This window comes from Schistocerca americana, chromosome 7 (assembly GCF_021461395.2).
Source record: "Schistocerca americana isolate TAMUIC-IGC-003095 chromosome 7, iqSchAmer2.1, whole genome shotgun sequence".
In the NCBI taxonomy this organism is placed as follows: Eukaryota; Metazoa; Arthropoda; class Insecta; order Orthoptera; family Acrididae; genus Schistocerca; species Schistocerca americana.
The window spans coordinates 115,550,343-115,569,245 of NC_060125.1; the positions used below are offsets into that span (position 1 = coordinate 115,550,343).

At 45.1% G+C, this 18,903-nt stretch overlaps 1 protein-coding gene across 1 annotated transcript in view; it reads left to right on the forward strand.

Moving 5' to 3' along the window:
• Positions 1–18,903, forward strand: part of LOC124622564 (myrosinase 1-like) — a 118,665-nt gene that overhangs the window by 90,149 nt on the left and 9,613 nt on the right. The window contains exons 8-10 of the mRNA XM_047148307.1: positions 2,077–2,219; positions 10,157–10,295; positions 12,432–12,538. Of these exons, the coding sequence (XP_047004263.1) occupies positions 2,077–2,219; positions 10,157–10,249 (236 nt within the window). The 3' untranslated portion in view covers positions 10,250–10,295; positions 12,432–12,538. The remainder of the gene's footprint in view (positions 1–2,076; positions 2,220–10,156; positions 10,296–12,431; positions 12,539–18,903) is intronic.

Below are 18,903 nucleotides of genomic sequence, written 5' to 3' on the forward strand. Positions count from 1 at the left end.
AATCACGTTCTCCGTCAGATAAATCCCGTGAGTAGCACTCATAAGTTGCTCAAAGCGAAGAGAAAAGGTGTGTCATTTGATACTGAACTTCTAAAATTATTTGTTTTGCGATTTTTTCCCCTTAAAGATCATACATTACGATTTACCTTCAGGCTTTCAACTGTATTCGTTGAAAATGGATTAAATATACTGAAATGAGATGAATCAGTTGATGAGGTTACGAAATCAGTGAAGAAACCATGATACGAAATGATGCAAACAGTTCTAATATGTTTAATACTCATTTAAATGAATATTTAATGACAACTGAAAGATCTTGATTAGTTTGGAGAGCGCTCTTATTCCGCAACTGTGTGCTCAGCTGAAGAAGAGAGAAAGCTGTTATTTGTTCCACTATGAGACAAATTTCGGCCTTTAGATTGAAATTAAAATTTTAGTGGAAAATCAAACTGACATTCTGAATACAACTGAAACCTGTATATAACTATGCAATGAATATTTAAATACTTTACGCAACAGGAATGTAGAAGTTTGAGCACAAAATAAGTAACATATGTACAATTTGACGTGATGTGAGTGTAAGCACCGTAAAATATGTGACTTATATTTTGCTGTGGTGAAGTCAAAATTATTAATAAAGTAAAAGTCGGTAAATTTAAAACTGCTGTGGCCAATAATATAGTAGAAAAGATGTGTTTATGTGTTTGATTAATGTGAAAATCGCAGACTTTGACACATTAAAAGTATCATTAAAAGGAATTATATTTTGACATATTTAAAATTTGAAATCGCGTGCCTTACCAATGAAAAGTTAGAGCTAGTCGTCTGTATAGGATGAAGTACTGAAGACGCTGTCGCGTCCAGGTCAAGCGTAAAGTCACGTCCTGTAGGGTGATTGGGGTAAAAGTTAGAACACAGTTGTTAAGGCTGCTAGCATCCCCTGGACACGTGCCAGTACCCGTAATTTACAGTTCTTATTATCATGACACGCCCATTTTTCCCACTTTTTCCTACGATTCTGTTGGTCACAGCACTTTTAAATTCTCTCTACCTTTACCTCCGTAATAATTTTAAATTTCCATTCGAAATCATGTGAGTTTGCTATCCTGAACTTATACTTTGCATATGTAAACTGAGTGTTGTCGTTTTCTTTTCTTAAAAAATAGGCAGAATCAGAAACTCCTACATTCCAGTTATTTGAGGTATTTAATCATTCATAGCATCATTATGTACAATGTTTGGCTGTAATTACGTTAGTTTGAGATTCCACTAGAAAATGATTTCAATTTTAAAACCTAAACCGATCGTGGAGTAGATAAAAACTGCAGCCGTGGCGACTGTCCATTGCGTCAGACACGTCCCAGAGAGCGACTCCAACCCGTATTTCCTTATCATCACGAACAGTCGCCTTAACTGTCCGACTATCTGAGCACACCGTCTCTGAAACATTGTTACAGACGTCTCTATGTATAATTTTCTAACTTCCGAACAGTACTAGCAGAGGTTATCGCAGGGGATGCGTAGCAACAACAACTGGCGGCGAGGAGAGGAGTCAACCAGGGGGTGGGAGTGGCGAGGGAGTGGCGACCTTAGTCGGTGGACTCCCGTGCCTTCCTCACAAATACACAAATTCAGCTATTATGGAGAATGGAGGCGCCGTTTTGCTACATCCTCGAAACGACGTGAGGCAGTGAGGTGAATTGTCAGGAAATCGTCTCTCCGGCCATGTGTCTGGTAATTGATTGTAATTAGACGACAGTAATTCTGCATGAGTCGCTACTTCTTACAGCATTGAATGCCTTCAGTGAAGACAGGCATTTGGGAATCATATCGTTACACTTTCTAGTTTGAGAAGAAGGTTGCTTTACACACAGAGCAAAACTTATGAACGCAGTATGTGTTGCATGAGAAACAGCGAAACGTTGTCAACGATGCGTTCCGACCATCGACCTCCCGAGACTTCTGGAATATCACAGTGTAATGTACTGTTCCAGAATCAATGGGTCTATTTGGAATTAGGTTCCAGATAACCACAAGGGTGTTACAACTCACATTGCGTTGTATTATTGCTCGCAGGTACCGCTGATTTCTTTGGGCTTAACCACTATTCAACTTCGCTGATAACATCAGGACTGCAAGGCTCAATCCCATCCAAGGCATACGACACGGCCGTCGTCACATCGCCCATCGAAGGCTACCCGACAGGCGAAGGAATGACGGTAAGTTGGAGGCAGCGCCACACATCTTTATGAAGTACGAAGTAGAAATTTGAACTTCTAATCAGGCGTTAATGTTAACTACAACAACGCTTGTGAAAACTGCCACACCCAAAAACAATAACCCAAATGAACTGAAACGTTGTGGATGTGTAGAACTACACTGCTGTCCAAAATTAAAGCAACAAACTATTATTTCCACGTCCTCTCTCTGATTCACGGTATAACCATACAGACTGCCAATAGATGTTCGTACTATCATGTTCCTCAGGGAATATGGCATTCCTGGTGACGGACAACCGCGGCCACGGTGACAGCAGGACACCTATCAAACCGCGTAGTGCTTACCGGGTAGTTCCATATCCACAGTCACCAGTGTGCGATTTGTGTTTTTAACAGTGGGGGGGGGGGTTAGTATAATTACATATGTTACTAGCTTGGACAGCGGCGTTACCCATGGTTAAACAGTTATTTATAAATAGATGTTAATGCCGAAACACACTATGCTCGCGTATGCACTATCAGAAAAGCCATCCCTTGTTGTATCTTTAAAAGTTCATTATAGGTAAAGCTTATTTACAAAATCATCTACATACAGGTATACGACGAGAATTCAAAAAGTAAAGGCACATTTGTGAAAAGCTGTACTCATTCTGATGATAGAAAACTGAAACATGCGTTATTTTTCTACGTAACCTCCCTGGACTTAATGTAGTTTTCCCGACGTTTTACGAGTTTTTTTTTTTTTTTTTTCCTCAGAAAATACGTTTTTCGGTTGCATCTGTAACCAATTTTGCACTTCAGCAATGACGTCTTCATCACTTTCAAATCTTCCGTTAAGGGTCCAAACATGTGAAAATCACTTGGAGCCAGGTCTGTACTATATGGTGGATGTTCCAGCACCTCGAATCTCATCTTCTTTTTGCGTCGGCTGTCCGTTTGGCAGAATGCGGGCGAGCGTTATCTTGCTGCAGGATCACCTCTTCACACTTTTCCACGACGTTCGGATCTGATTGCAGGTTTTAGTTTCGTACGCAACGCATCACATCCACCATACAATACAGATCTGGCTCTAAAACCTCGTTTACGCTGGGGCGACGTCTTGCAACAATGTGGCATGCTACGGAAATGTGGCGTGCGTCGCCTTGTAGCATGCTACAAAAGGCAACATCTTGCGGTGTATGTTGCATGCGGCAGGTTAATTTGTACCAAAGCAACAGAATTTGTGCCACACGTGTGTCGGTCTTGCAGTGTAAATGACGATAAAGTATCGCAGCGGCGGCCTACTTGGTAATTGCACTGCAGCTAACAACGGAAATGAAAACCAAAGGAAAAGAAAACGATGGTGGAAGAGAAGAGTATTTAAAGAAGGTCCACGAAACAGTATCCTAGGAACTAGAAGCACACGATGGTGCGTTATTTAGTAATGTGTGCTTTCGTCCCAGGCGCGTTAGTCCGCTCCATACCGTTGCCAAAAGGTGGCCTAACGGTAAATGTTCGCACAGGCACCAGCCCGGTCGCAACCCTGTGTCAGGGCCTGGGGTGGGAATTTCAGCCCCAGATCACCCAACTCTGCGGTACGACTGCTGCGCTATGACTGCCACACTACTTCCCTCGCAAGCAAACGGATGATGCACCTTAGACGAAAGCAACAATGACAACATGAGAATGGTGCTTTAGTTCTAAAAGTTTTGAAATGCTTAACTACTACATAACACTTTTTCAAAATTAATAAGCAAACATATTAATAGTATTAATACACTCCTGGAAATTAAAATAAGAACACCGTGAATTCATTGTCCCAGGAAGGGGAAACTTTATTGACACATTCCTGGGGTCAGATACATCACATGATCACACTGACAGAACCACAGGCACATAGACACAGGCAACAGAGCATGCACAATGTCGGCACTAGTACAGTGTATATCCACCTTTCGCAGCAATGCAGGCTGCTATTCTCCCATGGAGACGATCGTAGAGATGCTGCATGTAGTCCTGTGGAACGGCTTGCCATGCCATTTCCACCTGGCGCCTCAGTTGGACCAGCGTTCGTGCTGGACGTGCAGACCGCGTGAGACGACGCTTCATCCATTCCCAAACATGCTCAATGGGGGACAGATCCGGAGATCTTGCTGGCCAGGGTAGTTGACTTACACCTTCTAGAGCACGTTGGGTGGCACGGGATACATGCGGACGTGTATTGTCCTGTTGGAACAGCAAGTTCCCTTGCCAGTCTAGGAATGGTAGAACGATGGGTTCGATGACGGTTTGGATGTACCGTGCACTATTCAGTGTCCCCTCGACGATCACCAGTGGTGTACGGCCAGTGTAAGAGATCGCTCCCCACACCATGATGCCGGGTGTTGGCCCTGTGTGCCTCGGTCGTATGCAGTCCTGATTGTGGCGCTCACCTGCACGGCGCCAAACACGCATACGACCATCATTGGCACCAAGGTAGAAGCGACTCTCATCGCTGAAGACGACACGTCTCCATTCGTCCCTCCATTCACGCTTGTCGCGACACCACTGGAGGCGGGCTGCACGATGTTGGGGCGTGAGCGGAAGACGGCCTAACGGTGTGCGGGACCGTAGCCCAGCTTCATGGAGACGGTTGCGAATGGTCCTCGCCGATACCCCAGGAGCAACAGTGTCCCCAATTTGCTGGCTGGTGGCGGTGCGGTCCCCTACGGCACTGCGTAGGATCCTACGGTCTTGGCGTGCATCCGTGCATCGCTACGGTCCGGTCCCAGGTCGACGGGCACGTGCACCTTCCGCCGACCACTGGCGACAACATCGATGTACTGTGGAGACCTCACGCCCCACGTGTTGAGCAATTCGGCGGTACGTCCACCCGGCCTCCCGCATGCCCACTATACGCCCTCGCTCAAAGTCCGTCAACTGCACATACGGTTCACGTCCACGCTCTCGCGGCATGCTACCAGTGTTAAAGACTGCGATGGAGCTCCGTATGCCACGGCAAACTGGCTGACACTGACGGCGGCGGTGCACAAATGCTGCGCAGCTAGCGCCATTCGACGGCCAACACCGCGGTTCCTGGTGTGTCCGCTGTGGCGTGCGTGTGATCATTGCTTGTACAGCCCTCTCGCAGTGTCCGGAGCAAGTATGGTGGGTCTGACACACCGGTGTCAATGTGTTCTTTTTTCCATTTCCAGGAGTGTAGTAAGACTGTATTAAAAACTTTCAGTGTTCGGCTACACAAATTTAAATTATATGAGTTTTACTCCAGTGCATGGGAAATAAACATCCCAGGTTGGGATGCATAAACTAAAACCAGAGGAGGGGGATGGTCTGATGCAGAGGGCGGGGGGGGGGGGGGGGAATTCCGCCCAGACCCCCCCCCCTGCAAATCGCACACTGACAGCCACAGACGGTGCAGAATGACACAGAGAAGACGCCTATCATCCTCTCTGCGGTGAGGAGCGTAGGGAGAATAGAAGCAGGGCAGTCACAAACTGATGTGGTTCGCTGGCTTAATGTGAATCATCACGTTGTCTCTCGGGAGTGGAGACAGTTTATAGAGACTGAGACAGTATCCCGAAGACCAGCGCAGTGCCGACCATCCGAAAGAGAGGACCGTTATTTAGTTGTAAGGGTAAGACGATATCCCCTTAGTACTGCACGGCTACAGGCATCTGACTTCGCGCAGCGTTGACGCGTCCCGTTGTATCGTGGCAATCGGTGCACAGATGGCTTCGGCAGAGTCGCCTTTATTGTCGGAGACCTGCAGTGTGTGTACCTCTGACGCGTCTTCACAGAAGGAAACGTTTATTAGAGTGGAGTCGTCAACATGCCACCTGGACGCGACACAGTGTGTTGACGTTCTTTTCGTCTGATTCTCGACGGATTCTCATCTGGAGAGAACGTTGAACACGATTTCTCAATCCAAACATTGTGGAAAGAAACCAATATCGAAGGGGATCCCTAATTGTGTGCACCTAAATTATGTTGATCACTCGAACACCTCTTCTTTAAGTTGTACGGATGAATCGACAGGGTTTAACTGGTGTCGGGTATCGCGACGAGATCTTGGGACCTCATCTGCAGTTGTTGGCGCTGTGGGCCCAGACTTCTACTGATGGACGATAATGCTCGACCTCATAGAGCACAGGTGATTGATGTTTTCTTGGTAACAAGAGATACTGCGCAGATGGCGTGGCCTGCTCTCTCTCTCCCGATTTGAATCCCATAGAGCACGTCTGGGATGTACTAGAGACACGGGTTGCAACCACCAGCCAATCTCTAAGATTTGTGGGCAGCTCTGCGGGAGGAATGGGCGTTACTGCCTCAACATGAGATTGCCAGACCTGTATTGCTGCCATAGATGGTCACACCCCATACTGAGCACATTGACCAGTTGTCGGAATGTGTGTGCCAATCCGTTAAGTTGGAAGAAAGGAAGAAAATTTTGTCTACCGTTATGCATGTTGTAGTCTGCTTACATTATGTATTCTTTACATTGTTTCTATTTTACTGTCACCTGTTTATACTGTTTTGCTACAAAATAAGAGCAACCGTGAATAATTTCCTTTGGTTACTTTAATTTTCGACACCAGTCTATGTTCCAGCAATAAGTTATTAACACTTACAGAACCCTCGTTACGACACTGGAGTGTTTCCTCTTTGTATGGAACGCTTACCAGCTAAGACTGATAGTGAATATCCACAGAAAAGCAGCTCGCATCGTTAGGAATTTCTTAATTGATCGCCAAAGCGTTCTCAGATACACTGATCCAATTCCTGTGTCAGACGCAACAAGGAAGTCGTTCTGCATCACTGTGTGATCTGTTGTTAAAATTTGGACAGCATACGTCGCTAGAAGAGCCAACCAACATATTTACTGCTTCCCCCTACGTCTACCTCGCAAAAAGAACAAAGACAGATTCGAACTCACAGCGGGGCTTAACAACACTCGATCTACCTGAGGATCTTTAGCGTCTGCAGCGGTAAAAGAGGGAAGTGACATTTGTACACGAAGTACCCTCTGCCAATGGTGACTTTTGGAGTTTAGATGTAGATGTAGATGTGCGGCAGAGAGACGCGGTGTACAGATATACAGAACACAGGACAGTTTTACGCCGGGCTCCGGCCGACGACATACGAGATGGAATGTGAATGTAAATGCCTGAATGCCTCATCGACGTCAAAGAGTACATGATTGTAGGCCTATATCGTTGACGGCAATCTGTTTTAGAATAACAGGACCTGTTTTAAGCTCGTGAATTACGATCTTTTTGGAAAATGACAATCTTCTCCGTAAAAATCAATATGGATTCGGCAGACAGAGGTCTTGCGACACTCACCTCGCTTTGTCGGCCGATGAGGCGCAGAACTCAGTAGACAAACAGACAAAAGAGCCCAGGTACACGCTGCGTTAATTCAGTTTCGGAAAACAATCGACAACAGTTCCGCGCTCTCGTTTAGTAAACATAATATGAGCTTACCCATTACTTGGCGAGATTCCTAATTGGACTCAGGATTTGCTGGGACATATACTCAACACTCGTTTTGAACTAAATCGATGTGAAGGTAATTTCAGTGGATACCCAGGTGGATTGATATTGAGTCGTTGCTATTTACGGTGTACCGTGTACATATACAAACTAGCAACCAGCCCTGTGTTTGTATGGGTGACATTATGTTTATGCGACAACTTCTGTGGCGGTAATGAATTAGGTATACAAATTTTTCCTCGTTAATAAGTCCGTGTATTAGAAAAAAGAAAAATCCTACACAAGTTCCAGAGGTTATACGTGAGATATGGGCTCCACAGAAAAACCCAGCGATAGACTTTAATTTAAACATATTACATTATAGATGACGCATTGGATAACGTCGTACTTTGCTCGAGGCTTTCCACTAACGATGCCATCGTCTGCATCATAATTGCAATCCTTGAAGATTGTAGGGAAACGCAAGAAGACCTGTAGATCCCAAGACTTGTAGCAAACCCTTAACGTAAATAAATATAGCGTATTGCTTCTAAATATGCGAAGACATCTTTTTCTGTACGATTACGGCACTGGAAACAAGTACTTGGAAACAATAACCTCCGCAAAATAGCTAGAAGTGATCCTCCGGAGCGACTTAAAGTGGAATGTACGACTAAACTAATTATAGGAAAATTCAGGCTGAGATTCATTGGAAGAATATCAAGAAAATGCAATTCGTCCACGAAAGAAGACGTTTATAAAACGCTTGTTCGACCGTTTTCTGTGTCTTGCTCATCGGTGTCTGACCCTTACCAGATTGTACTAATAGCGGTGGAGTAGTTCCAACGAAGGGCGGGGCGTTACGGGTATGTTAAACATACTTCCATTGGCAGACGCTAAAACAGAGGTGTTCTTTATTGCGGAAAGGTTCACAGAGCCGAAATTCCGAGACCATATGTTCCGACAAGAATCGGGCAACATATTACTCCCTCCAGATATGTATCACGAAATGACCAGACCACAAAATCAGGAAAGTTGTAGGTCATATGGACGCTCAGCGACTCATTTTGGCAATCGTTCTTCACACACATCATTCGCGAACGTAACAGCACACCATCCGTTGGGAGTACAGATACAGATGTAGACGTGTGCGATATCAGTGTCAGTTGAGCCTGAACGGGATGGTATGAGGGGCTTTCAGGAAATGGATGTACCACGCCGTAACTGTCTTGTGGACTCAGGGGACAGGAGATGAATTTTTGATTAAGCTTTACCGCGAACATTACTGGCAGCGATTGAAACGTGGAGCTTACGGCTACCAGTCACAACTTATTTTACTTCTACTACGCCGTCCAGAGGTATAAACACCGATCATCAGCCGGATTTACGTCAATTAATACGATATCTATGTGTTGTGTTTATGTCTTCCTGGTAACTTGCGAGACTCATTGCCGCGGTCACAGGCTCCTCTTCATATTGTGTTACATCGCATGCGCTCTGTAAATATTGAAATGTCATGCACTGGAGTGATCTTTTTTCCCGATTTAGCTAATCGTATTTTCTGACTAGCTGGATACAGCTCCCCGATGTTTCCTCTCTTACCACAACTTCTCATCTTTCAGCAGTCACCTTTCAGTCAGTTAATTGTTGTGTGTATTCTCTGTCTTCCTCGTCCCAGGGAGCATGCTCAGACATTCTTAGATTCCACGCAGTGACGTACACTATCTAATCAAAAGTATCCGGACTCCTGTTAGTGAACATTGATATGGGCTGTGTCCGTCCTTTGCCATTATTACGGCCTGAACTCTACTGGAGACACTCTCACTACTGGTAGCGCTCATTGGAGGGTCCGTCCGCTGATTTCCTACGATTGTTTACAACCATCCTCCGCAAGGGTCGACGGTCGCTATCCGAGAATGTATGGGGTCTGTCTGATCTCGGTTTAGCTGTGCTTGTTCCTTCGCATTTCCCACTTCGCGGTCACATCACCAACAGTCGACTGTGGCAGTTTTAAAAGGGTTGAAAAGTCCCTAATGGATCTGTTAGTCAGCTGACATTCAACGTTTAGTTCACATTTAATCTCACTGAGCTATCCTGACCGAGTCATTGCGCTGTCACTGCTTGTCTGCTGACAGCAAATTACTTCCCGCCTCCGCTTTTGTTGGCAGATCCGCCTTTTGTGAGACCTAGTTGTCAGTTCCGCATCACCGAGGTGTGTCCGGATACTTTGGATTGAGCAGTCCACTGTGTCTCTGACCTTAGCACGTATCGACTTTACGCCTTACTGAATCCTCAAACTCAGGAGAAAAAATACTGTTACGCAACCCTAGGAATGTGTTACTACCGTGCATCTGATCTGTAGTACAAGGTTCATTTCAGTCACATGTAGAATTCTTAGGGTCTCCGGAGTTCCCAATGAGTCTTGCAACAGACTCTGTTTGCTTTACTCTTAAAACTGCGCCTTGATGCCCCCCACTTCGGTTTCAGGATGTACCGTGGGGCCTGCGCAAGCTTCTCCGCTGGGTGCACAGCCAGTACCCCCGACTACCAGATCTTCATCACCGAGAACGGCTTCGCTGACCCCCCTGGCGTTCTCAACGACACGGGCCGCATCCACTACCACACGGTGAGTATCGCCGCTACACTCTGCGACAGACGACCAGTTTCCTTCGCCTATTGCCACCCACTGTATGGTGCATGGCATAGGGTGCTTTCCATTTGGATGTTCAAATCCCTTCCGGGCATCCAAATTTTGTATTTCCATACTTTCACTTAATTATTTCATTTTAAATTGTCACAGCCGAAATCTTTTCTCGTTCTTGTAAAGTCCCAACTTCGGCTCAGTCACTAATAACCTTGTTAGCGACCTTTTCCTTCCATCTTTCTTTATGGGTACCAGCTCAATCACCACAGTGTATTTTCACGGGGATAGGAGCGGCAAATAATGGCAGATATCTTTCCATGTCTCTATTCTTTAATGCCAACTGCATTCTCACACAAGCGTGGAGTAAATTTACCCAGTATAAATGAAGTTGCTTATTTAGTTTCCTGCTTATTGTTGATGAAATTACCAAACCACTCTCGACCTCCTTATCCAAAATCGAGCCTTCATTTATTTAAAATGTCATTGAAACCCAGACCCCAGTGATAGAATGCATTACAACGACCAAGAAACCCACGAATGTAAAACTCCACCCATCTGACCTCGTTACAAGTCGCATCACCTACGTAGGCAATGCCTCAACGTTGACTCTCTACCTACTATTAACCGCACTCCACTCCACACGTTCCCTAGAGAATAAACTGAGGCCACTTACTAGGAAACCAGAGTACACTGTACCCATACATCCCAACGTCCTCCTTATCACCCTTAATGCTCCTTTAATACCTTTCCAGCGGCTGAAGATATAGACCGATTTATCACAATAGCCCTGCAAAACATCTACACTTTTGTACGCTCTCACACACACCAACAAATACCGCTATCGCCACATTCCATCTTCCACCTCATTGTAATAATAAACTAGCTCCACAAACAGGCTCATTTTCTTTCCAAGTCTTATCAAACTCTGTTAAACCTACTCTTTCCCCCAGTTCTTTAACCCAAATGGTGTGATAGCTGCACAAATTATCTCACTCCCACATCCACTTCCTAAACACCAACGCACTGTGGTTACTTACTTGGCAGCCTTAGTTGGCACTGTAAAGATATCCACAAATATGTTGGATTACACCTGTCTCTATCCACTACCCGGTGTGGCTTCCGTCTTAGCCTCCCAAAGATGCCTATTTCCTCTACCCAGTCCGCTTTCTGTAGCAACAATACAACGAGTGTCGATACTCCCACTTTTTATCCCCATATGCTATTCCGCCCCCCTGTTCAAACATCACTGGCATTCACTTCCAATCAGTTATATTTTCCAACTGCTTACCTCCTGACTAACTGTCTATCTTATTCAACAACAAACAATTTGATTACCGAATTTTTCACGCAGATGCTGGAGTGCCCCAAGTATCTATCACTTACCTCCAGTACAAAGCTGTCATGCCAAAATTTGCCCCTTCTATGTAATTACTTCAATAAACCGATGACAGGCATTCTTTGTCATTCGTCCTTTGCCCTCAAATTAGCTAAACAGTCCCTCTGACTCCGTATCAACAATTTCACTTCCTGGTATAACGGAAGGTGTCTTCCATCTCTCCTGCAGAAACTACGCTTTAATCACGGTATAATAAGTCTGCTGTATGGTTTTCCAGATTACATTTTTTTAATTATACACGTCAAAGAACAGAACTTACCCTCTTGTTTATTATTTCTCATTGGTGCGATGTATTCATCGAAGATGGTGTACTTTTTAAATAACTGACAGAGCTGAGTTTTTCTGTTTCTTGGCTATTGCACCTAGTCCATCTGTATAGCAACAGTTACTCTCATAGGACCATGGATGGCATCATGCTACTAAACAGAAAGTCACTGTTTGATTATCTACTGCCGTTTTTTGTGTGCCAAAGAATAAACTGATTTTGTAAGGTACGCCTCGAAGGTGGAAACGCCAGATGCCAAAGTGGAGACACAGCGGTCGAATAACACCTGCTGATGTTGGTGGTGGACACAAAAACAGAAGAGAGTGAGCCGGCCGCAGATGACCAGACGTAATGCCTGCTAAATACTGGATGGGCAATGGATATCACGTAATCTGTACATGTAAAATAAACCAATTATTAAACGAGTCTTAATTCCAACTACTGGGGATATTTTCAGGGTTACCTCTCCGCCGTTCTACGAGCCATCAACGAGGACGAAATACCGGTGATCGGCTACAGCGCCTGGGCCCTGATCGATACTCTAGAGTGGATGGATGGATATACGTGAGTACAAGCGTTTACAGCTTTCTCCGTTTCCTTTTTCTACACGGTTCGGGCTCTTACCCCAAACTACATTTCTTCTTTCCACATCTCTTTAAATTTCCACTACTGACATGTTCAAAAACTCTTCTACTGTACATGCTACGAATATTCTTCCCTGTCAGTTTCCCCTAAACTTATCCCTCCAGATCTCAACTTAGCAAGCCTGGAATATTTTAAAGCGTTCTCACCAACTTGTCTCTTTCTTTTGTACATATCCTGGGTAATATCTCTTTAACGTGTAGTTTATCTTACGAATCTACTTTTACCGGCTCACTTCTCGAATTCTCCCACTATCTGCTTCCCATTTTCTCTCGCTGTCCACCCGTCAGTTTCGTACGGTTATGGGCCTGAGAAGAACAGTTCCAAGACTTGAGACTGACTGCTGGAGCGCATCTGGAGACAAGTTTATTTCTCTTGGCAGAGGCTTCCTTCACCAAAGATAGCCTGTGCTTAAGGACTTTATTGGTTGCATCCTGATGTTAAACTTGGCGGAATTCTTTCACTTTTTAATCTTCAGTTAGCTGTTGTCGTTTGGGGTACTCTCTCTTTGATTTCTCTTTGTTTTGATATAATCAAATTTTCTTTGAGACATTTGAGTCTCTTCTTTATGTACAATAGAGATGAGACACAAATGTCTCAAGGAAAATTTAATCATATCAAATCTATAGACCATCTACGCCTGAGCTACAGGCAAGATTTTACCCATCATGTCCAACACTGGCGTGGTTTTCCAACACCGGAGAGCATCGGCGATAGTGACGATCTAAGGAGGGGAAAATAAGCTCAAGATGGTATAATGGCTAACGCACCTGTCTAGAAAGTAAGAAGACCCAGGTTCAAGTCCTGGTCATGGTACAAATTTTAATTCATTTCTAGAGCTTCTATAATTTCTCTTTGTTTTGTTTATCCTTGTCCAGATTTTGCTGTAAGCGATCTGTCCATTTCCATTAACAGTTCGTCCAAATCCTCATCATTTTCTGCCTGTTCGTCTCAGGTTTTGTGCAGTTCGCTGTGCTTGTGTCTCTTCATTTCTGCAACCTACATCCATTTGAGCCTGCTCACTGCTGGTCTCCTTGGTCTCCTGCTGCAGGTTCTACCGCCTCTTACTCCCCCCACCCACCACCTCATCACCATAACCACCACCAAACTTGACGCCTTGACTTCCTGTAATCAAGTTGTACCATGAATTACTTCCTTCTCCAGCTCGGTTTAGTATATCTTCGTTAGTTATTTGCTGCACCCATCTAGTCTTCAGCATTCTTCTGTAGTATCATATGTCCCAATTTCCTACTGTCTTCTTGCTTGAACTTCTTATTGTCCACTTTTCACTTCTACATAAGACTACACCTCAGACAAATACCTTCAGAGAAGAAGCCGTAACATTTAAATTTATATTAGCCACGCTTTTCTTTCTATTGGCAGCCTCCTTACTTTGGCCATCCTCAGTTATTTTGTGGCCCAAATAGCAAAAGTCATCTAATAGCTACAGTGTCTTGTTTCTTAATCAGATTTATGAAGCATCGCCCGCATATACTATTACTCTCCCCTAATCTCAAGCTTTTTTATTACTCCCCCTCGATATCTTATTCCGAAATTTTTGTAGAGATTGTACGTTACCCACATGCCTCCATGATGGACACAACAGCATTTAAAAATATAGAGTGTGTTTCAGATTCAACAAATAGACACTTTTCCTTGCAAACGTTGCGTTCGCTCCTTTTCAGGTAAAATGTGTTTTAACCACAACGGTAAAGATGGATATTATGGTGTCTCTTACGTTGCTTGGAAACTGTTGGGAAATGGAGAAGACAGAGCCCACTTCTGGGTATCGAGGAATACTGGAGCAAATGTTGATATGTTGAAAAGAGGTTACACAACAGAACATTTTTGTGAAAGAAACTTCTTTCTTATTTTGCACCATTTCGGTAATATTGTTAAAAACTCAGTCTGGAGAAAAGAAATAGAATTGTAGGATAATGGACGTGCTTTCTGATGTTCCAGTACAGGAAAGGCTATTCCTTTCACTTTCAACTAACATGAAAAAATCACTTCCCGTTCCAAGATTTCTAACAAATTATTAGAAAATTACACATTTTTGTTTTGGTTTACTATAACAGGTGCTCAAAATTGTTTCCGTCCTGTTCTAAACAAAATCATGCCTCGCCCTCCCTTTGTGACTTTGACCTCCGTGGAGTATCCCTGCATCCACGACGCACATACTTGGCGAATTCTTTCATCACATTTCGCTTCGTAGAGCATTGCTGATAAAATGTCTTTTATATCACCCCCCCCCCCCCCCCCCCCCCCCGAAATAGATAATGTATGTGGTTTAACGTAGAGAGCATGGCGTCCAAGACATTGACACTGCCGTACCGACCTATTGACCACGGAAAGTTTGATTAACGATACACCTGGCAATCAAGAAAAATAGTTGTGCACACTCACACTTTGATACAATCGCATTAACAACAGTGGTGCCGGTCGAAAACGTTTTAGTATTTCTGTCACTGCGTGGTGCATAACTTTAGAGCAGCGTCCACCATTTAAGTGTTCATCAGTAAAAATAAAGTTCGAGAACTTTGACATGGATGAAACCAAACCAGGTTTCTGTGCTCCCGATGTCCCGTGGACATAACCAGTTGTGACTTCCTTCTGACGAACAGTAAGGATTCTTAATATTTACCTAGCCATTAGATTTGGAAGTAGCTTCACGAGTCCACAATACGAATGGGGCTACTTCCATATTTCGAGTGATAAAACAAGTTCGGAAGGCGAATCTTGTCTGGAAATGATCTTCGCTTAATGCCCGATGAACGTGGGTGTGATGTGGACGTAATCAACTATCGTGTGAAATAGGGCAGGCGGTACTTGCACTCACCCTGGAATCCAGTACTTCTCTTCCTGTAGAAATAAGTGTGTCGAGACTTAGTGCAGCAAGATTATCTGCACTGACATAGACTCCAACACGTCAACTGACTGGCTAATTGCTATTGTGAGCAGGCTGCACCTGAACATAGTTGCGAGTCCGTGCCTCAAGTCGCTTAAAATCGTGTCGTGTCCGCGCCGATATAAACGTATCCCTGCGCAAAATCCCGTGCTTGTTTCTGGCGTTCTTCTCCGGATAACTCTTTCTTAGAGTACGTCATTACTGAACGAATAGCTGAGGACCACCAGTCTTTAAGAACGTACAGCCACGACGTATCCTGTTAGACGTGAGTGCTGGCAAGAGACGAGGAGGAACGCAAGCTGCACCGACTACCGGCAGCTCTCGCCAGTTGGCTTTGCTTGCCTAGTGTGACGTGGCGCGTTTCCACGAAGAGTTTTTTGATGATGTCACCGAATTTTTGAACAAAAATGTTCAGTTTTGAGAACTCTTTATGATCACACTCTTCCTTAGCTGTGTTACCGTTTGAAATACTGAAGTTGAGTTCGTTTTGTCCACTTTTACCAGCCAGCGAGATGGCTCGGTGTTTAGCACTCTGGAGTTGCAGTCAGGGGGGCGGCAGTTGGAATACCCGTCCGGCCATCTGGGTTCATGTTTTCCGTGGTTTCCCTCAATTGGCTGAGGCAAATTCTGGCACTTTTCGTTCCAGAAGAACTTTTACTGATTTCCCTTGCTATCCTTCCCTCCGCCTCTGATGACCTCGTCATCAATGGACGTTAAACCCTGATCTTCCTTTTTTCTTCCACTTTCCAGCTGATTCCATGCAATATACAGTTTAACATTCTGTTCGCTTTTATCAGTTTGCCGAAAACACATTTTTCCCGAAACAGGTGGGAACGCATCGTCTGAGAGAAAAAGGCAATTACGCAGAAAGAGCAGTGCGCTGTCAGACGAGGCTACGTGTGCCAGGTGTCTTGCACACACAGTTCTGCTTCGGTGCGGGTAGCAGCTGCACCACAGTCTGGGAGTAAAAATGGCGTGGCAGCTGGAAAAATACTTCAGAACTGAAGTACGGGCAACAGTACGATTCCTGTAGGCACAACGTTTAAACTGCACAGAAATTCACCATGAAGCTCTGGCGGTGTACGGACCACGGACCACGGTCCAGTTGTAGTGGAATGATGCCCATCGGAATTTCGCGGGCTTGCATCATTTGAATTCCATCTTTTCGGCAAGTTGAAACAACATCTGGGCTTTGGCATGGATAGGGAGTGTGACCACTGCGTTCGTATACGAACTAGTCGGTGACCCTTCGCACACAGCTCCCGGCAATGTTGGCTTCGCTTACACAGCTTGACACTGTCGCCAATGGGCGTTACTGTCAGGGACCAGACGTGGGAATCCAGGTGACACAAAGCACGTTCCACACATCCCCCGTTAGTCCAGACTGAATTTGACTTGTCACCCGTGGTCGAGTAGGAGATTGCTCAGAGGACAGGCAGACTGTGAAAGATTTTGTGGGGAAGCCGACCGGGAGGCCTACTTAGATCGTCTAACAGACAGGATTTGGGCGCTATCTGTTCTTGAGTTTTCGTTACTGTCTACAGTAGAATACTGCAGGGATGTTACTAGTCTTAGTTCGTCTGTGTGGAGTAGTTTCTCACGATCTTTAGTAAGGATAGGAACTGTGTTTGCCGTGAGCTGATGCGAGCCGAGTTGGTGACACTTCACTCTCAGTTCCAGGCTGTGTTGGCTTCGGTTACACAGCTTGAGGCTGCAGTGGGTAGGCATCACTGTTGTGGGCCAGCTTTGCGAATCCAACGGACGTTCAACACGACCTGTGAGTCCGCCGAAAGGTCTGCAGTCGTGGCCAGCCCAGTTACTACTCACATTGAGGTTCACCCCTCACCTGTGGTCGACTGGGAGGTTGCCTCAGGACGCGGCAGGCAGTGAAAGACTTCCCAGGGAGCTGAACGTAAAGCCGCCCTTCTTACCCTAGCAAACAATTTCCAGGTGCTGCCTGTGGTTGTCACTGTCCTTCAGCCAGATGCAATAGCTTGTCCTCTTCCAGAGGAAACCTCTCAGCCTGCAAGATCCGGGCAGTCACGAAGGGTAGGATTATTGGTAGTTGGGGGCTCCAATGTTAGGTGCATTTTGGAGCCCCTTAGGGATATGGTTGCCAAGGAGGGGAAAAATCCAGTGTGCACTCTGTGTGCATACTGAGTGGAGTCATTCCAAGTGCGAAACACATCCTTCCAGATGCCACTATGAGCACAGGGTGCAGACAACAGCAGGTGGCCGCTCACGTCAGTACCAATAATGTGTTTTGCTTTGGATCGAAGAGAGTCTCTCTGGTTACGAGCAGCTATCTGAAATGGTCAAGGCTGAAAGATTTGCTTGCGAGATGAAAGCAGAGCTCACCCATTTGCAGCATAGTCGACAGAACCGATTGCAAACCTCTTCTACAGATCCAAGTGGAGGTTCTGAATAAGAAGCTCAGACGCTTCTACGACGATGTAGACCGCAGATCCCTCAACTTGCGCCATAAGATGGTACGAGTTTGGTTTCCGTCAAATAGATGAGGAGTCCATTACGCACAAGAGTCAGCTGCACGGGTAGCGGGCGCTGTGTGGCGTGGATTGGCTGGGATTCAGGTTAGAGGGTCACAGGGAAACACAGAGAGGTCTTCAATCTCAACGCGCGTAGATTGAAGACAGGAAGAACATTGATATAGGAATGTGAATAACACTTGTGAATTGTCGCCGGCCGTGGTGGCCGTGCGGTTCTAGGCGCTTCAGTCTGGAACCGCGCGACCGCTACGGTCGCAGTTTCGAATCCTGCCTCGGGCATGGATGTGTGTGATGTCCTTAGGTTAGTTAAAGTAGTTCTACGTTCTAGGGTACTGATGACCTCAGAAGTTAAGTCCCATAGTGCTCAGAGCCATTTGAACCAGCCATTCCGAGTTCTAGGGGACGAATGACCTCAGATGTGAAGTTCCATAGTGTTCAGAGCTATTTGAACCATTTTTGTAAATTGTCATAGTGTATTGGAAAAGTACCAGAGTTCCAACGGATAATAGAAAGCACTAATGCTCAAATCGTTGGCCGTAACTTCAATTTATCCTCGATAAGTTGGCGAAATTACATACCTCATGCCAAATTATGCTAAACGCATTCTCCGGAAATTATTTTGTACAATTAGTCCATGAACAGTAAACGGTTGTTGAATCACACTGGACCTCTCAGCAATAAGGAATCCTGAGCTAATAACAAGCATCAAAACGGTTATTGGGATTAGTGAAGACAGAGCTGTCATAGCGTAACTCCCAAATCCTCCGAAAATAAACGAACAATGTTTCGATTCAAAGAAGCACATAAAAATCCGCTTGACATCTTCCTGAGAGACTATCTGCACTCCTCCCTCGCAGTCCTGTAGTCGCAAA